Below are 21,451 nucleotides of genomic sequence, written 5' to 3'. Positions count from 1 at the left end.
GGCGCTCTAGCAAGATCAATGGACGCAGGCGGGGGAGAGTCGGCAGCAACAGACCCCGGCAAGGCAACATTGGGAGATGAAGCATCATGTGGGGGAGCAACATACGGTTTCAAGCGCGACGTGTGAACAAACCAGCGGCGAGAACCAATCTGAACACGCGCCGACTGAGGGTTAGGAACCTCAATGAGGCGGACAGGCCCTTGCCAAGGTTTGTGAAATTTGGGAGAGGTACCCGGCCGCACCTGCGGACAATGGAGCCAGGCCAGGTCCCCAACCTTCCAGGGGCATTCCCCCTTGGAACGCCGTGCATACCTCTCGTTCCGAGCCTGGGCTTTGGCCGTAGCCATGCGGGCACTCTCCCGCGCCTCCGAGACCCGGCGAACAGTGTCCCGAATGTAGTCAGGGAGTGGTTTACAAGGTCCCTTCACACCGGTTCCCAGCTGCACATCCATCGGCGGCACGTTTTCCCGACCATACATAAGGTAAAACGGCGAATAACCCGTAGCCGCATGAGGAGTCATCCTGTACGCCGAAAGCACCCCCGGGATGTGCAGGTCCCAATCCGATTGTTGTTCACTCACCGTATGGCACAGCATGGCAGACAATGTCCGGTTTAGCCGCTCAACCATACCATCCGTCTGCGGATGGTATGGGGATGTCCGGACCTTCTTAGTCCCTAGGCCCGCGCATACTTCCGCCAATAATTTAGAAGAGAAATTTCGTCCCTGGTCCGTGAGGAGTCTCTCCGGCGCACCCTTGTCCATAACGTATCCGAACAAAAAGGCGTTGGTAATGGCCAAGGCCGATTGGTCGGGCAACGGCCAGGCCATCGGCCAACGGGAGAGGTACTCAACCCCGACCAGCAAATATTTATTACCCCTCGCCGATGGTGGGAAAGGTCCCAAAATGTCCAGTGCCGCCAATTCATTAACCCGCGACACCTGAATTGACTGTAAAGGCGGCACATAAGGATGTTTAGGTGGCTTACGTCGGGCACAATCAGGGCACGCGCGGACGTGCCCCACGACATCCGTCGCCATGCCATGCCAAAAATAATGACGTTGCAAAGTCAACAAGGTCTTCTGCACACCCAGATGTAATAGCGTGTCACAATGGAGAGTTCTAATCAACTCGTATCGCAGGGACGCAGGCACCACCAGACGCCAGCGCTCCTGGAGACCTTCCCTCCACATGAGCAGACCATCTCGGATCGCGGTTTCCGGCGCACCCTCCGTAACCGGACCCCCAATCTCCACTTTAGATCGCTTCCGCAAGGACACTAACGAATCATCCATCATCTGCTCCCGTATCCAAACAGACCGTGACAGATTCAAAACCCCATCAGTCGGCCCCGGTTTCACAGGAGCATCCGGCTCCTCAACAGCCAACACCAGCGGCTGAGGGGGGGGATAGGCTGGGCGTACATCTATGCGTCCCCGACGCACATTTGCAAGGGGAGCGCTGCGGCAATCTGGAAAGTGCGTCTGCGTTCGCATGGCGCACCCCTTTGCGATGGTGAATTTGAAATGAAAATTCCTGTAGCGTGTCCAACCAACGCGCCAGCTGGCCGGAAGGTTGATCCATTTTAAGGGCATATTGCAAGGCCGCATGATCCGTACGTACGATAAAGGAACGGCCGTACAGGTACGGTCGAAACTGACGTAGGAAAAAAACAACGGCTAGGAGTTCCCTGCGAGTGACACAGTAGCGGGTTTCCGCGGGCGACAAGACCCAGCTACCATACGCAACGACGCGCTCTGCGCCCCCTTTAGACTGAGATAACACCGCGCCAATACCTGTGTCACTCGCGTCCGTATCAAGGATGAACGGTTGATCGAAATCGGGATAATCCAATGTTGGGGCCGTAGCCAACAGATTACGCAGACTCTGAAAGGCCGCCTCTTCTGGCGGTCCCCACACAAACTTACGTCCCTTACCCGTAAGGAGGTGCAAGGGCCTCGCGATGGTCGCAAAATTCGGTACAAATCTTCGATAATACGAGGCAAATCCCAGAAAGCGACGTACATCCCCCACGGTGGCCGGAGTTGGCCAATCTCGGACGCACGCCGTTTTTTCCGGGTCCGTAGACACCCCCTCAGCGCTCACGATGTGCCCCAAATAACGGACGGACCGTTGCAGTAGGTGACATTTCTTTGGTTTGAATTTCAAGTTCGCGGAGCGCATCCTCGCGAACACCGTCTCCAACCGCCTTAAATGTTCATCAAATGTGCGGCTGAAGACAATAATATCGTCCAAATATATGAGACATGTCTCCCACTGCAACCCCGTCAAAACGAGCTCCATGAGCCTTTGAAATGTGGCAGGGGCCGCATTCAGCCCCATCGGAAGGCAGTTAAATTGAAATAACCCCTGCGGCGTACGGAATGCGGTCTTCTCCCGTGAGGGCTCGTCAAGGGGAAGCTGCCAAAATCCCGAAGAGAGGTCCAGTGTAGAGAAGAACTTAGCCCCCGACAATGCGTCGAGGGAGTCGTCCATACGCGGCAGGGGATACGCATCTGCCACCGATATCTTATTCAATTTCCGAAAGTCAACACAGAATCGTAATTTGCCATCCTTTTTCTTAACCAAGACCACAGGCGCTCCCCATGGGCTGTTTGATGGCGATATAATATCCGCAGCCAACATGTCTTCCACTGCCCCCCGAACGTGTTCTCGCTCGGTGGGACTCATTCGGTGCGAATTCAATCGAATAGGGGCAGCGTCGCCTGTATCAATATGATGGTGAAGCAACGAGGTGCGTCCCAAATCCAAATCATTGGAGCTGAACACATCCGAATACGTCAGTAATAATTTGTGAAGCGCACCCCGTTGATCCACAGACAGGGAAGAATTTCCGTCACATAAGCTAGCAATCCAGCGATCCGAAGCCATAGGCTCGGAAACACCAGCAACCACTTCCTGGCTATGCGAACAATCGTGAGCCGTAAATGCCGTAGTGGCATGTGCCACAACCGTGCCAGCCGGGACGCGAACATTTTCAGTACCCGCGTTGAGCACCTGCAAAAACGGCAATTGATCTGGCCGGACGATGGTCTGTGCCCCAACCAGCGCCAACCCGGCCGTTATCGAGGCTGAAGGTGACAACAAGACCCCAACCGCTCCTAGCTGACTAGGCAGGGGCTTCCGATACCGCAAGGGAATAAGCATCTGTGAGCCAGGTGGGATGTCAACAGATGCCACGGATAGCACCTGCACTTGTACGGCCGAAGCAGGTCGCCCCCAGGACGACGGCAGAAACGAAATTTGACGGCCACCCGGCAGTTCAATACAATTCTCATTAATTTTGATCAAAATAGGCATCTTAGCCAGGAAATCAGTGCCCAATAAACAAGGAACTGCCAAGGATCTTGAAATCAACACAACGCCCGAGGCCGACACATCCCCGATAGATATTTTAGCGTCCACCTGGCCCACGATGCCCATACTACCCCCGTTCGCAGCGACGCATGACCCGTAAACCGGACGCACGGCCCCGGGTGAGATGCCCAACAGATGAAAAATGACATCCGATATTATAGTCGCGGATGCATCCCGCCGGCCCCGTACCGGTGGTGCAGCGCGAGAGGCCGGCCCACCGCGGCCTGACCATGGCCCAGAGGCGGCCGTCAGCTCCTGAGGGCCCCCCCCCATCCGGCACGTATACCGACTTCGTAGGGTCCCAACCCAGAGCGCCACCCTCTGCGACGGGCCCCCCTGTCCACGCCGCGACTTGTTTCCACCGTCGGAGGTTGAATTGTGCATCCAGACATTTTGCCGCCGCCCGGGAAGTGAGCTTCTCATGCCCACACACCGGCATGGGAATCCCAAGATCCCGCGACAGCTCGAGCATCTTGCCCAAGATGAGAGGCTCGAGCAGGTCAGGTGTTGTTTCTGGATACGCGGCCATAGCCAAATCAAGCACCGCACCCCTGTATGCCACGGGCGATTCCTCGGGCGCTCGTTGTCGTTGAGCAAATCGCCGATGCGCGTCGTCAGGAGGCTCGTAGGCGTCGGCCATTTCTTGAAAAACTCCATATAATGTCTTCTTCTTTTCGGCCTTAATGAAACGAAAAAATCAAACAGATTCGTCGTCCAGAAGAGTCGGCAACACTTCTAAGGCCTCAGCATCGGTCCATCTCGCAGAACGGACCGCCGCCAAAAATCTGCAGGCGAAAGCGCTCCAGTCGCCCCCAATGGCGAATTCTTTGACCGTGGTGAGATGGCGACTCCGACTTCTCTTTACTCCGCCCTCCGCCGATGGCTCCTCCGGTGGCAAATTCAAAATGGCGTCGAACCGCGGCGTGGTCAAGATGGCGGTTTCCCGCCGCGGAACGCGCAAGATGGCGGCCTCCTGCCGCGTGGCCAATGGCGCCGGGAGCGAAGATACCGTGGCGGCCTGTGGAGCACCCTCCGCCCTCTCCGTCGCCGTCCTTGGGGTGACGAGATGACACAATTGGCCCAGGACGTCCTTGAGCGTCTCCAGTTGCTCCGCCACCTGCAGCCATCGCAGATCAGCGTCTGATGTTGTCGGCGGCCCCGACACTGCGGCTACATCTTCAACCCCAGTCCCCGCACTCGTTTCAGCAGGGCTCTCCTCCACCACCCCGGCAGGATCCATGTTTGGAGGGAAGTCGTCGTCTTCGGACGAAGAAGCCGATGCTGGCGCTGGAACATTTTTCTTTCTCACTTGTTTCGACATGCCGTTGCACTTCCGACACCAATGTAATAAAGGACTCGACCACGAAGTCTGGCTTGGTGTCCTTTATTCGGTTCTTCCTCGCAACCCACACGGCTCTCCTTCTATACGCCTTCCGCACTGATACTGATACTGCTGTTTACCCCGTCACGCCAACAGCTCCTCTGTTGGTCTCCCGTTGTTCTCGTAACCTTCCAGCAGCCTCGCCGCTGTTACCCTCACGCAGCCCCCACTGGCTGCACTCGCTGCTGTTTCTCTTCTCGTCGCTCTCGTAGCCTCTCACACACAGCCTCGCCGGCTGTGTTCACCGCAGCTCCTCAACCACCCTCTCTCCAGCAGCCACACTGCTGTCTTCTCTCGCAGCTCCGCTGGCTGCTCCCTTAGCTGGCCACCGCTGGCCGCCGGTGCCACTCTTCCTGGCTTCGCCCAACGTGGCCTTACTCTTGTCCAGTCTCTCACTCTCCTCCTCCTCTTCCGGTCTCATCCCTTAAGAACCTTAACCTTGCTCCCACGTCACCTAACTCCACCTCTCCGTGACGTCACATCCGGGAGGTCGCCCGCGCCCGCATTACACTTGTATATAGTGTAGAGTTGTACAGGTTGGTTATGGTTTTTATGGTTGCTTTCTTGTTCTCTTTTCTTTTGCTGTTGAGGCTCGCATATTTTTTTTCTCTCTCTCCCTTTCGTTAATTTAAACTTTCTAATTATTGACAGCCGGGACGGCTGGAGGCTACGTAGAGGGGGGTAATGTAGTGACATAAGAAGGGAGGGGCTGCTGGGGGCTCTGGGATCCCAGGCGAGTCCAGACGCTTAAGCCTCTGGGCGCCAGGCGCTGGGTTCCCAGGGGGTCCAGACGCTTAAGCCTCTGGGCACCAGGCATTGAGTTCCCAGGCGCTTAATCCCCTGGGCGCCGCCAACGGGGGGGGGGGCTGTGTGTGCTCTGTGGAATGTCTGGTGGCGCACACGGCCCCACCCCTCGTTGAACCAGGCATAAAAGGAGAGCTCCCTGGACGATCGGGGCCCAGTTGTAACTCAAGACCCAAGACCCACGACCAGCCATCTGAAGACCCTGGGATGCTGTGAGAGCCAGTGGTGGGACTCTGGAACTCCCGACTCTACGACCTTGTGAGGGCGAGCGTAGCCAGAGTAGAGTATCTAGAGTATCTAGGCTGTGTAGCTAGGCTGTGTACCTAGGCTGTAACAGAGTATCAGGACTGTTGGAGTGTTGTATTGTAATAAAGAAGTTACATCTACAAGTGTCTCCGGAACCCGTTACACAGGTAACAGAGAGAGGTGATCGTCTCTGTGGGGTGGCCTTAAATAGACAGAGGGGGGCGGAGGCAGAGAGAGGGAGGGGGGTTAGAGAAAAAATTAGCATATCAATGAGTGAACAACAAAAACGTGGTGCTCACTCATTGATATGCTAATTGTTTCTCTAACCCCCCTCCCTCTCTCTGCCTCCGCCCCCCTCTGTCTATTTAAGGCCACCCCACAGAGACGATCACCTCTCTCTGTTACCTGTGTTGCTCTCTCTATGTATCTTGGTGATATCTGTCTGCTTACATGTCTGTCTATAGTTTTCTGGTTAGATTTTATGTCGCTATTTCATTATACCTGATGATGATTGCTTGTGTTGCAATCGAAACGTCGTATTCTATTATTTAATTTAATTTATTATCCTAAAATATTGTTACATACAGATAATTCTTCTAAGTTCCCATATATGTTAATGTATTGAATTTGCGTAAATATTTGTATTTCAAACTCTGAACTTCATGCAGATGAGTCAAACAAAATATGAATGCATGTATTATATTCTGTCACGCATGAAATTGAATACAGTGCACCAGCATGCACATGCACTTCCACATAATTGTATAAACTGTCATTCGGATGTCCAGAGGAAGGGCTCAGGCATCACTGAGCTGCTACTCTTGAGATCATGGGTTCTCATCAGGGTGTCAGCTGCCTGTGATTAAACTGGGTTCTCTAAGTGCACCTAATTAATGTTAAGCCTGGTCACCAGTGACCTTAAAAAAAACTAATTTAATTCGATTTTCACTTATTTTGTCTAAAATCTAGCTCTGAGAACCAGCAACAACATCAGGTTGCCTTGCAGCAGGGTGTGTTGGAAAGTGCGACCATCAGTGTGCATCTAGAAAAAAGGTAATTTGAGTGAATCCCAGAAGTACTTCTGTGATAGACTCTTCCACGGGTCATTTTCTCACGAATGAGGGTACGCACTGCTCTGCAAGGGTTCAGAATGGATTCTGCTTCTCACGATATCGCGCCAATAGCAAAACTGGAATAAAATCAGCAAGAATGCAATGAATTGATAATTCAAAATCTACTGTGTAGCTCTCCAACGCGTTTTCGGATTGCACCGCGCATTATCCAGATCCGCTGCTGAAGCGTCGTTTTTACACGAGGCATCTGTGCGCGCCGGTGAGCAGGTGAAGCTGGTGAACATCAGAAAGGAGGACATCGTGGATGGGAACCCCAAGCTCACCCTGGGCTTGATCTGGACCATAATTCTGCACTACCAGGTGATACACACACTCGCAACCCGTTCTCCGTTTAGCTACGTTCGTTTTAGGTCAGGGGTCTTTCCTCATCCCCTGTTTTTTAAGTTTGCCAACCTGATCGGAGGTAGTACCACCACATGCCACACATTTCTGAGAAAGTGAGAGAGGTGACGTGCCAGAAGACTGTCACAGGTACATTTTAAATGTCTTCCTGTATTATATAAATGCAATGTACGTACAGTGAATAAAATAAAACAATTCCTGATTCATTAATAAAACATATCAACCAGCAGGCCTTGTAGTCCATTCCAGGATATTTTAGACGATTTAAATTTTCTGTTCCATGTGTAGTGGTTCACAAACGGAGACGAAGGCTTCTTTGGAGGCAACACGTTTATGTAACTTCCTCCCTAAACACAAAGGGGGTATCTCCCCTTTAATAGATAACCTAGGGAGGTAGTCCCTCTGGGTGAGCCAAACCCTCACACACACTGGGGAGGCGATATTAGACCGGACCCCGACTCGGGTCCGGGTCTTGTCTTCGGGGCTTCTCTTCCAGGCGACGACTTCGTGTCTTCATTCATACAACAGCAGCCGGCCCCGTTCAGGGCTCCGGCTTATATTGTCAGTGGCGGGCTTGTTCCGCCCCGAGCCACACCCGCCTTCTGGAAGCTCCCAGAAGGATCTCGATTGGACTTGTGGTCCCCCAGCCCCCTCTTTGGGGGCCCCCCCAGTCGGTACCTCCGGTCACGTGTGTTGCGGGTTCACTCAGAGTGCCGTGGCCCCTTGTGAACCCCGCACCGCCCCCTAACCTCTGTGGGCTGGCACTGCACGTGGAGTGCAGTGCCAGCCATCTCTGACAAGTGATCTCAGCCGGCCCCCGCTAGGGCCGGCACTGCATCCACATTGCAGGGCCGATGGTGGTGTGCACGCCGTATATCTCGTGCCTCTCACACGGGCCGGCTCACACCACATGCAGAGGCATCCCACGATGCCACAACACATGTAAAAATGTCAATTTTTATAGTGTAATTACATTACCACACCTTGTAATTAAGTGGCAGCTGCATGCTCATCCAAGTGCATTATTACTCATGGGACTTTGCATCAGCAAGGACTTATTTTGTTCCCATGGACCTCTGCTTTCGACTTATGAAACCACAACCTGTCTTAAATTAGTTCAATCATTAATTTGATTACAACCACAATCCTCTGTAAATAAAACATGTGCACCATAATTCGCATGTCTGCATATCATTTAATGGGTAGGCTGAAGGTGCCACCCTACAATTAAGTAATGAAGTGCTCACACCACACCACACTGATGGCCGTGGGTATTTTTTCACTGCTCTCGTCACGGCAGTCAGGCGTCTTGGTAGAGGTGGGAGCAGCCCACGTGTTACCCCACGACATGTGACTTGTCAATCGGATAACCGTGGTGTCCCCATTTGTACTACTGGGTGTACTACAGGCCCTGGGGCGGGGGGTGGCGGTTAAGAAAATGTGCTCTTTGTTGCAACTACCGCACTGCAAGATGAAACCGGAGACCTCGAGATTGCAATTCCAGCTATTTCAGGATTACACCACGAGCAGATTTCCTAAACAATTTAGTACATAACCATGGATCCACCTCGTTTGCAGTCTGTTACATAAATTAGATGCTGTTATTTACAAACACACAGCGCCGCTTGTTGTGCTGAACTGCTCTTTGCCGTTTTGACGGTAGCAGCTGCCTGGACAGGTTTGGTAAGCGAGAGGGAATGCACTCAGCACGGGGAGGGGGAGATTCTACCGTCTCCTGCCTCTGGCAGATCCGGCATTCAAAATTAGTGACTTTTGGATAAAGCGAGGAATGTGTCCTGTAAAATAACCTCCAGAGTGTTCATTCATACGACCGTGAAGATTATTTTCACAAATGCGTGAAACACGGACAGTTGCATTTCGTTTCACACCGAAGTTTGTGTGTGTGTAAATCATCTGTGGGGAGCGGTAGTGTCGCGGTTAGCGTTCTGCGCTACGAACCTGGCGACCCAACACCATTGACGATTATCTGAACCGGTCCTGGGCCTCCCCTAGGTCGACTCAACCTCAAATGAGTACCTGGTGAGGTGTGTAAACATCGCCACTAGGGAGACAAAGGCGGCCAGGGCGTGGTGCTGACCACCCACCCCCTTGTGTGCCGTGCCGGCCTTCATAGGTGCTCGCTAACAGCACTTGTCCCAACAGTCTGTTCAGGCTATACGGGGGATCTTTGTGTGTCTTTGTAAATATCATCATCAGCCATGGTGAATCCACTGCTGGATGAAGGCCTCCCCAAGCTGCTGCCGTCTCGCATGACCTACGATACGAAGTCTGTCTAAAAACAGCCATTAAAAACGAGAACACTTGATATCGTAACTATAGGGGAGGCTGTGATTGTAATGAGTGAATATGATGAAACCCGTTGAGCTAATTTAAAGATGATAATGCTGATGCGCCCGAAGACACCAGGAATAAAAAAATAAAAATGGGAGTGTGACTAATGCATCCTGGGAATATGCCAGAAATGTTGACAGGGTGATTTATTTATTGATGGGTTTTTTTATTGTATTATGCAACAATTTTTTCATCTGTGACAGACTCCAGGACTAGATAATATCAACGATTTGTTGAGCTCAATATATTTACACTGCAATACTACGTGGAGTATTATATAGCATTTTATAGAGTGCTTACATGCAACTGCATCTCAACACCGTACAAAACAGTGGTACGTGAATAATCATGGCAAATGAGGTATGCTTTTGCATATTGTCTGACCAGCGTGGTGAAGTATGGCCAAATAACCCCCATGGCCGAACACGTGTGTGGGAAGGCCTTCATCCAGCAGTGGATTGCGAAGGGCTGAACGATGTTTTCATGGTTACTAGTTGAGAACCCGTGGCTCTGCAAAAGCAAATAAGAGACAGCTGTCATTTTCATACCCTTCTTACAATCCTGTTCTCTGAACTCTACAAATAATCTGCCTTTTTAGCATAACAAAATGCCAAGATATTATGAAATTTCAGGTTTTCATATATATTCGTACTCTAGGATGTAAAGAATATTCTGGCGAAGTAAATTAATAGGAATACAAATTGAAACGATATAGCAAATTTAAATGAACCATGTCAGTCTTCTCTATCTGTTATTCCCACTCCTTCGGTGTCGCTGTCTTTTATTAAATGTCTTCTGAGCTTTTTTTCTCCCAATTTCAATTCAACTCAGTGTTTTATTTGTTTCACGGAAAATACCGTTTTAGCCAGTTACCCAGCTAGCTTCTGTGGCAATGTCCCACAGCCATTAACAGTGACATTGGGGTCGTGAGGAGCCCAGCCAGCAACCAGCCAGGGAACTCAAGGCATAGATTATTATAAATGTATTGTCATAATTTAAATGTATCATTATCACCAAAGCACTTCCAACATTATCTTCAACAATCGGCAGTTGAGTGGCATTAATTAATCTCACTCACAATTTGGGGAAGCCATTCGAATTTAATAATAAAGTACCCTGCGTCTTTTAACATGGTGGAGAATTGTAGCACCTCTAGCGGCTGCAGGGGTCACGTGGATAATTGCACGTGTGCAAAAGGAATGTAATCAATGTTCACACAAACAATTTATACAAGAAATAAAGAAAGTAGCCTTATACCAGACTGCAATCTGTATCTAACAGATCTCTCTTTATTTATTGTCAACTTGGAATATGTTTCTGTTCTGTTTACAACCAGGTTCAACAATAATGCAAAATGGTAACTATATAACTTATACTAATGTTTCTACAGTAGCATATTTTATACTGAGCAAGAGTAAGGAATTAATTATCGTGTAAAACAAGCCGTGGATGATAGCCCCATCATCCAATCAATGTTTAAACTCATTATATTTCAAGCACCAGCAAGGCCTTGCGTTCTGGGAATCTAGCAAGGCAGCGTTGCGTGTGTTGAACTCTGCTTGCCCGTTTTTTACAATGCCTCTTTCGCACACATCGAGGGACACCTGTACGTATGTCGAACATCTTTCATATCGTATGTAGCCATCGTGCTAATCGGAGGTGCGTGAATACGAGAACTCTTCCCTAACATCTCAATGCAATGACAGTAAAATTGTGTTAGCCGTGGCTTGGCAGTGCCTTATCCGGCATCACCGAACAGTGCGATTAGGCCGCTTTACTCCGTGTTGATTCTTTGCAATTTTATTTTCAGCGGGGACACATCATCGCCGGCCGTCTGTGACTGAACCCTAATACGGGAGGAACCAAGCGCTCTGGTCCGTGTTTTAGCAATAGCCGAAAGTCAGGTGTGGTCACGGGTAAAGGTGGAACGTGTTCGTTCGAAGACGATTTTCAAGGATCTCTGAACCAGCCTTGCCCTACAGAAAACTCTTAGTCAGTGGTTATTTTTTCTCAACCTCAAATGACCCGTATGCATATTAATAAAAAACAACTCCAAGACGAACAAGGGCGTGATACGTGCACACGGTGCACTGTGTTAATCCAGCTTCTCATGCTGCATGAATGCAATCAGTAGAGGGTAGTATGGGGCAATGCTTACATTGTTTGAGTATGTAAAACCTCGTTAACTCAGCTCATTTGTCTTATTATACTCGTAAGCACGAATAATTATGCAAGAAATTGATCAGCAAGGGCTGCAACACTTGGCCAAAATGTGTTACTTGACTCCAAATACACTCTTATCTGTGACAATGAATTGGGAGGTGGCTTTACGTAATGCGGTCACACACGCACGCATCAACACGATAAGCCAATCAAATGAAAGGAAAACGAGCAAAAAAATAAAACATGAGAATGAATGGTTGTTGCTCTTCCCCGAGCCGTGGCTGCAGTCCCGTGGCATGTCAACCATCCAGACCTCGTGCCCAGCGGCAGAAACGGGGCGGGAGTCTTCCTCGGTGTACGCTGGGCGAGCCCCGCCAATCGGCAGTGTGCACCTCAGATCGGCTTAGTGTCGGCTCAGAGATTTGCAAACGCGTCTGTTTCGCGTCGGGGAGCGAACGGCTCGGACAGGTGTTCGCGGTACCTGATCGTATCTGAAAGTCGTTTGTGTGTGTTTTATATACACACGAGCATCTCTGAAGGTATAATTAGCTCCGATAGGTATTCTTTGTCATTTAGAAAGCTGTGTTTTTTTTAAATATATATTTGCGTCGATTTCAACGAGAAAAAGTTTTTACCACCCCCTCCCCCCCGCTGACTGCGATGGGAAACTCGTTAGGCTGTGTCGACAACCAGGAGCTGGATTTCGATCCAACAAAGGCTCCGCTTGAAGCCACCTCGGAGGTCGTCAACAAGACGTACAAGGGCAAGAAGAAAAATAAGTACACACTGAAGAAGCGCTTATGGTTATCAGACCCAGAGGCTCTAGCAAAGGAAACGGCAATACCAGTGGATGAAGTTTCACTCAGCACTGCTGTCCTAAACGAGTTTGATTTACTGTCTGCGCAAGATGACGGGAGAGTCAAGGCGCGGCTATCGAAACACAGCAACATTAGTTCGCTGGAAGAGGCTTTGGATGCTCAAGATGAAGCTAACCAGGGTGAAGAGGAGGAGGAGGAGGAAGAAGTGAAAGAGGTCATCAAGGAGACTGAGGTCGAGGGAGTGAAGGTGACCATAATTGAACGCACGAAAAGCAAAGTCTCAAAGTCTTCTATGCAGGATTCGGTGTCCGAGATGGATCAATTGCAGTGTGGAGAATTGTCCAAGGATGACGGCAGCCTGGTTTCTACCGGAGGCTCGGGACTCAAACGGGGTTCCACGTCCAAGAAGACCATGATCACCACGGAGATAGTGCTTCAGGAGATCGCCAGTGACGCTGACGTCGGCAAGTCGGCAAGTATGTCACGCTTGGAACAGGTGCCAAGAGCCAAGAGCGGGGACCACATTGCCGGTCAGATTCACGCAATCAGCTTGCACTCGGTTGTTGACCGGAAGGACAGGCGTGGAAAGGACGACCTGGCATCTGCATTCCAAACTTCGCCAACTTCACCGACCTCTGGACCCAATCCAGGGCAGAGGCGGCAGATTTTAGGAGAAGATGGAAATGAGTCGCCGTTAAGCGACAAGCATCGCGCCGCTGGGGTCACAAGTAGGGGTGGAATGGTTCCAATTGGGGCAGAAAGATACGGCTCGTCAAATGCAGACTTCAATGGGAGTAGCGTATCTACGTTGAGTGACCCAGACTCTGGTAATTTTGGGCAGAGTGTGGGAAAACTGAGTCAGATGAGCCCTGCAAAACGCCGATTTTTCGACCTCGAGCAACCGGTTAATATTCATCCTGCCATCTCCACGACAGAGGGTGACACGTTAGTCACTCCGCTGAAAGGCAAGCAAGAGAGGTCTAATGGTAAAGAAGATGTGTCTGCAAACCTCAGCGGCCTCGGCCTTGCCATGCAAAGCAAGGCTCCATTAGGTTCAATGAAAGTCCAAGACGGAGAATCGTTGGGTGAATCAAATGCGCCTGTAAAGCGAGCGGCCACGCTGAATGAGGGACATGCAACTGGGAATGCTGATGGATGGTTGAAGGAAGATTTAGCCGCTCAAGACAACGCCGTTCCTTTTGAAGTCGAAATGGAGAGTGCTACCCCTGCTCTTGAAGCCAGAGATTCATCGCATGAAATGGTACTTCTTATTGCGTATTCTTAACTGCGGTACTGTCTGTTTATTTAGTGTGGTTTTTGTGGGTGTGTGCAAATATGCTTCGAACATTGTTTTTGCCAGCTGTGCTAAATGCAGTGTGTATTAAGCTGGAGGAATTGCTTCGATGACTCAACATATTGAAAAGAATGCACCAACACCCATTTCTTAGTCACGATGCTTAAGTTTAGATACTAAAAATAGTTGCCCACAAAAATGCCTTTTCTGGAACCTGTTTTCCACTTCGTACAGTTGTCGTATTTAAGAAGGGTGAAACGACGCTCGGCATGTTAATATTTAATGTAAATCAATCGCTTCATACGGCATGCGTTCGAGAACATTTAAAAATAACGTTTTCCTTGCAGTGTTGTCCTAAGCGAGGTAGATATATGTTGAACTTCTGTTGCACCGTACTCAGTCAACCGCGCTAAATGGTCTGGGACTCTGGAATTTTCCAGGTAAACAAACTCTGCTCACGTTTTCTTCAAAAACCTGCTGGGATAAGCTACTGTTGGAAAGTGACAATAATGACAAAGGCAGCCTAATCTGTAATTAGAGGTTCATTTGGCTTTTTGCTGGGAGTGCATTCAACTTTTAATTCGGCCATGTACCACCCAGTAAAACGTAAACATGGAACGCTGGGTCCAACGATGGGCCAATATTTCCAACCACGTATGTATGTATATGTGTAGAACTTCTTTCGCACCGTACATAGCAAACCACATGCCAAGGTTGGCCGAATGTTGGCTCAACGTTGCCATGTTTACTGGGTACAAGCCGTCTACCCTGTGGCGAGATGTGAACTCTCGCCTGGTATGCAGGAGGGTCGTGGGTTCGATACCGACCCTGACGCCTGTGAATTTGGAGTTTACGTGTTCTCACCGTGGTCGCGTGGATTTTTGTCCATGTCCTCCATATTTAGAAATATGCGTTTATATTATTTAGCTGCTATAAATGTCCACGTGAGTAGCCACTTCATTGAGGTGTCATTTGTGGCCAGGTCGCTTCTGAAAAAGAGCTACATAGCTCAGTCGGCCTTACCTGGTAAAATAAAAAAAAATTGTTTAGTTTAGTTTCCAGTAGCATGCAAATTGAGTAAAAAACGAAAGACGAGTGTGAGTGCACTCGAACGTCACCAACAGCCATGCACCAACGCAGAGGGTACAATTTGACCGTCTCTTTGTCGAGAGATAAGGCCATTTGATCGTATTTTCTATGAATTAAACGTACAGTACAATGTCACATATCTGACGTCACCACATCTGCCCAGATCAATTAAACGTCCACACCCAGTGAACTATTTGCGCATGATGGTGTAACTAATATTATTAAACAAACGACCTCACAGACAGGAACGCAATCTTAACCTCGTGTACCCTTAACTTCTATTGCACGGCGAATAGTGATAGTAATAATGACGATGATGATGATGATGTTGTTGTTGTCCCCGTGCTCAGGAAGTGTGAGCTGTGTTTTGTCTGGTAGCCTGTGTGTGTGCACGTGCTGCTGCCAATCTCTCTCAATGTTCACATTTTCCATTTTTCACATGCCCACCTGTATTCTCAGTCCCACGGGAAGTCGGGTAGGTGATTTTCATACGTCATTAAAGCCTCTCTACTTTTTTTAATTGGGGCATTGCCTTAACGTGGCGACACAAATGAAGAACCTTGAAAAACCTGAGGAGTTGTACCGTGGAGGATAACCCACATCAGTCGCACCACAGTCCTCAGTGAGAGGCGAGACAAAATGTGTTCCCTTCACCAGCCCACATTGACCAGCCTGGTGAAGTATGGTTCGACAATGCCCATGACCGACGACGCACTTAAAACCAAAGCCCCCAGTCTCAAGCAGCTCTGGATCCACCAGCCATGGCATTGGCTGGGTAGGTGAAGGAGCAGGGGATGATAGGAATCCACTGGGCAAGAACCACACGCAGCCTCTCTGGATTGCAACATTGCTACGTTACACACACAGACCCTGCCGGTGAATCGGATACAGAATTGGGAGCATTATTTGAAGAACACTCAATCTTCTGACATTAGAAGCCGACTGGAACTCTGTGCTTTTACATCTACACTAGCTGTACTACCCGGCTTCGCCCGGGACTTGTATCTACCACGGCCGGCCGCCTTTGTCTCCCCAGTGGCGATGTTAATACGCTACAGTAGTTAAGTTACTCGTTTGAGGCAGAGTCGACCTAGGGGAGGTTCAAATAATCGTCACCGGTGGTGGCCGTGAGCGGGAATCGAACTGGGTTTGCCGGGTTGGTAGCGCAGCGTAGCGTTAAGCACTACACCCACCGCTCCTCACACACCACACACGCACAGACACACACACAGACACACACACAGACACACGCAGACACACACAGACAGAAACACACACACAGACAGCACGCTAACCACTACACTACCGCTCCCCACACACGCACACACACAGACACACACACAGACACACACACAGACACACACACACAGACACAGGCAGCACGCTAAGCACTACACTACCGTTCCCCCTACACAACACACGCGCGCGCGTCCATAGGTACACATACACGCGCTTGCTGCAGACACACACGACTTTCAGGGTGCATACGGCAGTAAACGACTGAAATAATAAAGCGGCAATGCTGTGTAAGGAACGCCTTAGACCCGCATTATACATTTGTGTAATGCGAGCGTAAACACACAAACACACACAAACACATACACAATACACACACATACATGCAGACACACAGACAGACACATAACACACATACATACACACACATACAAACACAGAAACACATACACACACATACATAGACACACACATACATACACACAAACACATCCACAGACGTACATACACACATACATACAGGCACGCAGACATACACAAACACATACAAAAAAACCCACATACATACACACACACATACATACACACAAACACATGCACACACATACATACACACATGCATACAGACACACAGACATACACATAAACACATACACACATACACATGACCCGGCTTCGCCCGGGACTTGGATCCACCACGGCGGCAAAACCGACATACATACACACACAGACATACACACAAACACATACACACACACTACATACACACATGCATACAGACATACACATAAACACATAAACACATACACATGACCCGGCTTCGCCCGGGACTTGGATCTACCACGCCCAGCCGCCTTTGTCTCCCAAGTGCCGATGTTAATACGCCACACCAGTTACTCGTTTGAGGCTGAGTGGACCTAGGGGAGGTTCAAATAATCGTCACCGGTGGTGGCCGTGAGCGGGAATGGAACTGGGTTCGCCGGGTTGGTAGCGCAGCGTAGCGTTAAGCACTACACCCACCGCTCCTCACACACCACACACGCACAGACACACACACAGACACACGCAGACACACACAGACAGACACACACACACACAGACACACAGACAGCACGCTAAGCACTACACTACCGCTCCCCACACCACACACGCACACACACAGACACACACACACAGACAGACACAGACAGACACACACAGACACACACAGACACAGACAGCACGCTAAGCACTACACTACCGTTCCCCCTACACAACACACGCGCGCGCGTCCATAGGTACACATACACGCGCTTGCTGCAGACACACACGACTTTCAGGGTGCGTAAGGCAGTAAACGACTGAAATAATAAAGCGGCAATGCTGTGCGAGGAACGCCTTAGACCAGCAACACATTTGTGTAATGCGAGCGTAAACACACAAACACATACAAACACATACACACACATACATACACACACATACACACAAACACATACACACAAACACACATACATGCACACAAACACATACACAATACACACACACATACATGCAGACACAGACAGACACATAACACACATACATACACACACATACATAGACAAAGATAAAGATCCCCCGTATAGCCTGAACAGACTGTAGGGGCAAGTGCTGTTAGCGAGCACCTATGAAGGCCGGAACGGTACACGAGGGGGTGGGTGGCCAGCACCACGCCCGACCGCCTTTGTCTCCCTAGTGGCGATGTTTACACACCACACCAGGTACTCATTTAAGGCTGAGTCGACCTAGGGGAGGCCCAGGACCGGTTCAGATAATCGTCACTGGTGTTAGCCGTGAGCGGGAATCGAACCCGGGTCGCCAGGTTCATAGCGCAGCGCGCTAACCGCTACACTACCGCTCCCCACACATACATAGACACACACATACATAGACACACACATACATACACACAAACACATGCACACACGTACATACACACATACATAGAGACACGCAGACATACACATAAAGACATAAAAAAAACCCACATACATACACACACACATACACACAAACACATACATACACATACATACACACATACATAGAGACACACAGACATACACATAAACACAAACACACATACACATGACCCGGCTTCGCCCGGGACTTGGATCCACGATGCCCCGCCGCCTTTGTCTCCCCAGTGACGATGTTCACACACGACAGCAGTTACGCTTTTGAGGCTGAGTGGACCTAGGGGAGGGCCAGGTCCGTTTCAAATAATCGTCAGCGGTGGTGGGCGTGAGTTGGAATCGAACTGGGGTCGCTCAAGCAGCTTAATGACTGTTTGTACAAAGAACATATAAAGAATCGATTATAATAACCAGGCAAGAGTCCACATTATAGACTGCCAGTACACGCACTCAGCTTCATAAGCAGGCTAGAGTGTACATGATAGAGTGGCAGTACGCTCACCGAGCTTAATAAGCAGGCTACAGTGTACATGATAGACTGGCAGTACGCTCACCCAGCTTAATGAGTATTTGTACAGTGAACATTAAAGTAATCGATTGTTGGCGCGTTGGGTTTAAAAGTAATATTAATAGCACACATTGTGGTGGGGGTGTAGTGAAGAGTAGGAAAAACTTTGATGAATTTACCTCAGAGTGGCGTGGTGGGTGTCGAGGCCTAGTAGCGTGCAAAGCCTGCGGCCTCGCCTAAAATTGTCGGCTTGGAAAAGGCAGGGTACGGGTGGCGTTCCTTCCCCCCCCCCCCCTAGCGCTCCAACAATACTGTGTAATGGCTATTATTTAATTAAATACGGAGCTTATGAAAGTGGCGAAGGCGTGGCTAGCCGTTGGCAGGGGCAACCGCCGTCCAATGAAACTGCAGCCCTTGGCGAAGGCGTGGCTAGCCGTTGCCAGGTCCAATGAAAGCGGCGAAGGCGTGGCTAGCCGTTGCCAGGGGCAACCGCCGTCCAATGAAAGTGCGTATGGGCCAAAGTCCACACACACACACAGACAGACAGACATGAACGATTTTATATATATAGATTGCAAACTCATTTATTAACGACTGTTACTTGTGCAGAGTTTTGTTGTCCCTCTCCTGCACCTCTGATTAGCATAGTTGCCTAAAAGTTCGACGTACATACAGGTTTCTCTCGTTGTATGCGGTAGCTGCATTCCAGAAAAGGGCGCACAAAGCGAAACATACAGTCCACACAGTCCCACGTCCGACAGCATCGCCGCATATGAGTGAATTCAAACCGCATATTGCGAATTTTGGGTATAAATAGGTTAGTCACATTTACGCGAAATCGCACAAACCGAACCTGCATAAAGCTGAGTGAAACTTGTACATATAAGACACAGTAAAGAAGAGAACTCCATACATTTAAATATTGGCAGCTCGCGTACAGGAACTGTGATGGGTTGTGGCATGGCAATCCTGTGTGAAATATGGTGACGGTTTGGGAAAGCCTTCGTGCAGCAGTGGACCGGCCATGGCTGATGATGAGGCTCCTTACATAGACTTCGATGGGGTTCACTGCTCCTGAGCTCACAACATACGCCCCCCCCCCCCGCCTGTTCAGTTGTACACTTGTCTAAAATGACAAACATTGACAGGTCACGGGGAGAGATATCTGGGTTGAAGGGAGGCCATGGATTGAGCTTCAAGGGGGTGGTGAGCAGTGAGTGAAGATGTTGGCAAAGGAGCAGGTCAGCACAGTTTGGCCAGTCATATGTTAAATGTCACCATTTACATAAGGGGTGGTATGGGGACAGATCGAGTGATCTTTAACAGAGAACACTGCGCCATTTGACGTATCGTTTTATAATTTGCATTTTAATCAATAATTCGCTGCCAATACAAATATCGGTTTGAAAGTTAAATGTTGCTCACGTTGAAAGCTGATATGTTTATAAACACCGTTCAGATGAACCAACACAGTGCAGGAAAATGCTAACTTTGCTGAGGCCACAGTCGATTGGATTGTTGGCCAGGTCTGAAACCTGTCTTACCACTGAGCCTTTATTTAAATACACACCACTGCGGCCCCATTGTATTCACAAGCCGAATGCACTTTTAAATTACCACAGCAATAAAGGTCACTGGTATATGCACCTACCTTAAACTTGTTTAACTTGTAAGGGTGTGTTGAGAATACAAAAAAGAGAATGTGTAATAACTGATGAAAATGAAATAAGCATTAATTTAATAATTTTAACCTATTTACATGATTTTACCGAAATACTTTACCGAAAGACCCAAAGAATAGGAATTCCTACAGTTACGAAAGCTTTAAGTCAGGTTTTAACGTGTAATAAATTGGCAATTTAAAAGGCATTTTAGGAAACAGTAACATTTATCATTCGTTTTCCTTGTAGTTAAATGCAAATGGATACATTTTTGTTTTACTGCTAAAAAAGTGGACAGTATTCCAATCTAACATATCTCTCCCATCACATAAAACATTAACGTCTTTTATTTAAACATCCCATCAGCCTCTCGACCTTCTTGGAGTGCAACATTCAGCAGTATTAGTTTCACTCAAGCAAAACTCTGGACCGGATTTAACATCCAGTGTCTCATCAGCAGAGCCAGGCTTTCGATTTAAAGCTTTCGTGACTGCAGGGATTCATCTTCTTGGTTCTTTCGGTATATTATATTATTTTATTATGTTTTATTTTTATTATTTTATTACTTCCCTTCTACGTGACTTTACCGAAAGAACCAAGAAGAAGAGCCAGGCTTGATTTATTCAATGATTCAACACAAGCAAAACTCTGGACCGGTTTTGAAGTGCAGTGTCTCATTCGCAGTCAGACTTGCTTGAAGCAATGCTGGTGAACGGCCAGATGTCTAGCCAAAAACCCTCTCTGTTTGATATGGATCCTAGTTTGACGCAACACTATACACGTAATACGTTATATAAAATTATCGTCAGGACTTGCGGAGAAGATAAGTAATTAAATAAGCAGACAACACACCTCATTTACACAGTTGTACCTCAACATGAGTAAGACGTGTTGTATTTTAACTCATTCAAGCTAAAGAATGGCTCTTCCATGTTTGCAAATTACTTCTATAAATTCTAAATATAACACTGATGATGACTCAATGGCATGCCAGCACAATGTAAACACATTCCTTTTTATTCAAGTTAATTGTAGAATAATCTTGATAATTATTAATATACGTTAATGAACACATTTATACTTCAATTAACAGATTATAAAATTAATAC

General features: G+C 48.7%; 1 protein-coding gene across 5 annotated transcripts in view; it reads left to right on the top strand.

Annotated features, from left to right (window-relative positions):
* The window catches only part of LOC133349276 (dystonin-like), a 123,202-nt gene that overhangs the window by 17,769 nt on the left and 83,982 nt on the right, over window positions 1-21,451 (top strand). For 2 of the 5 annotated variants that reach the window (XM_061562639.1, XM_061562637.1), the window contains exon 1: window positions 12,202-13,878. In XM_061562639.1, the coding sequence (XP_061418623.1) occupies window positions 12,460-13,878 (1,419 nt within the window). In that variant the 5' untranslated portion in view covers window positions 12,202-12,459. Of the gene's footprint in view, window positions 1-7,149; window positions 7,243-12,154; window positions 13,879-21,451 lie in introns of those variants that run through there. The other 3 variants (XM_061562640.1, XM_061562641.1, XR_009755924.1) reach the window with 3 other exon arrangements.

Source organism: Lethenteron reissneri, chromosome 29 (assembly GCF_015708825.2).
Source record: "Lethenteron reissneri isolate LAM-NWPU_2019-01 chromosome 29, ASM1570882v1, whole genome shotgun sequence".
NCBI classification, from domain to species: domain Eukaryota; kingdom Metazoa; phylum Chordata; class Hyperoartia; order Petromyzontiformes; family Petromyzontidae; genus Lethenteron; species Lethenteron reissneri.
Note: the sequence above shows the minus strand (reverse complement) of the source record. Positions and strands in the feature narration are given on the sequence as shown.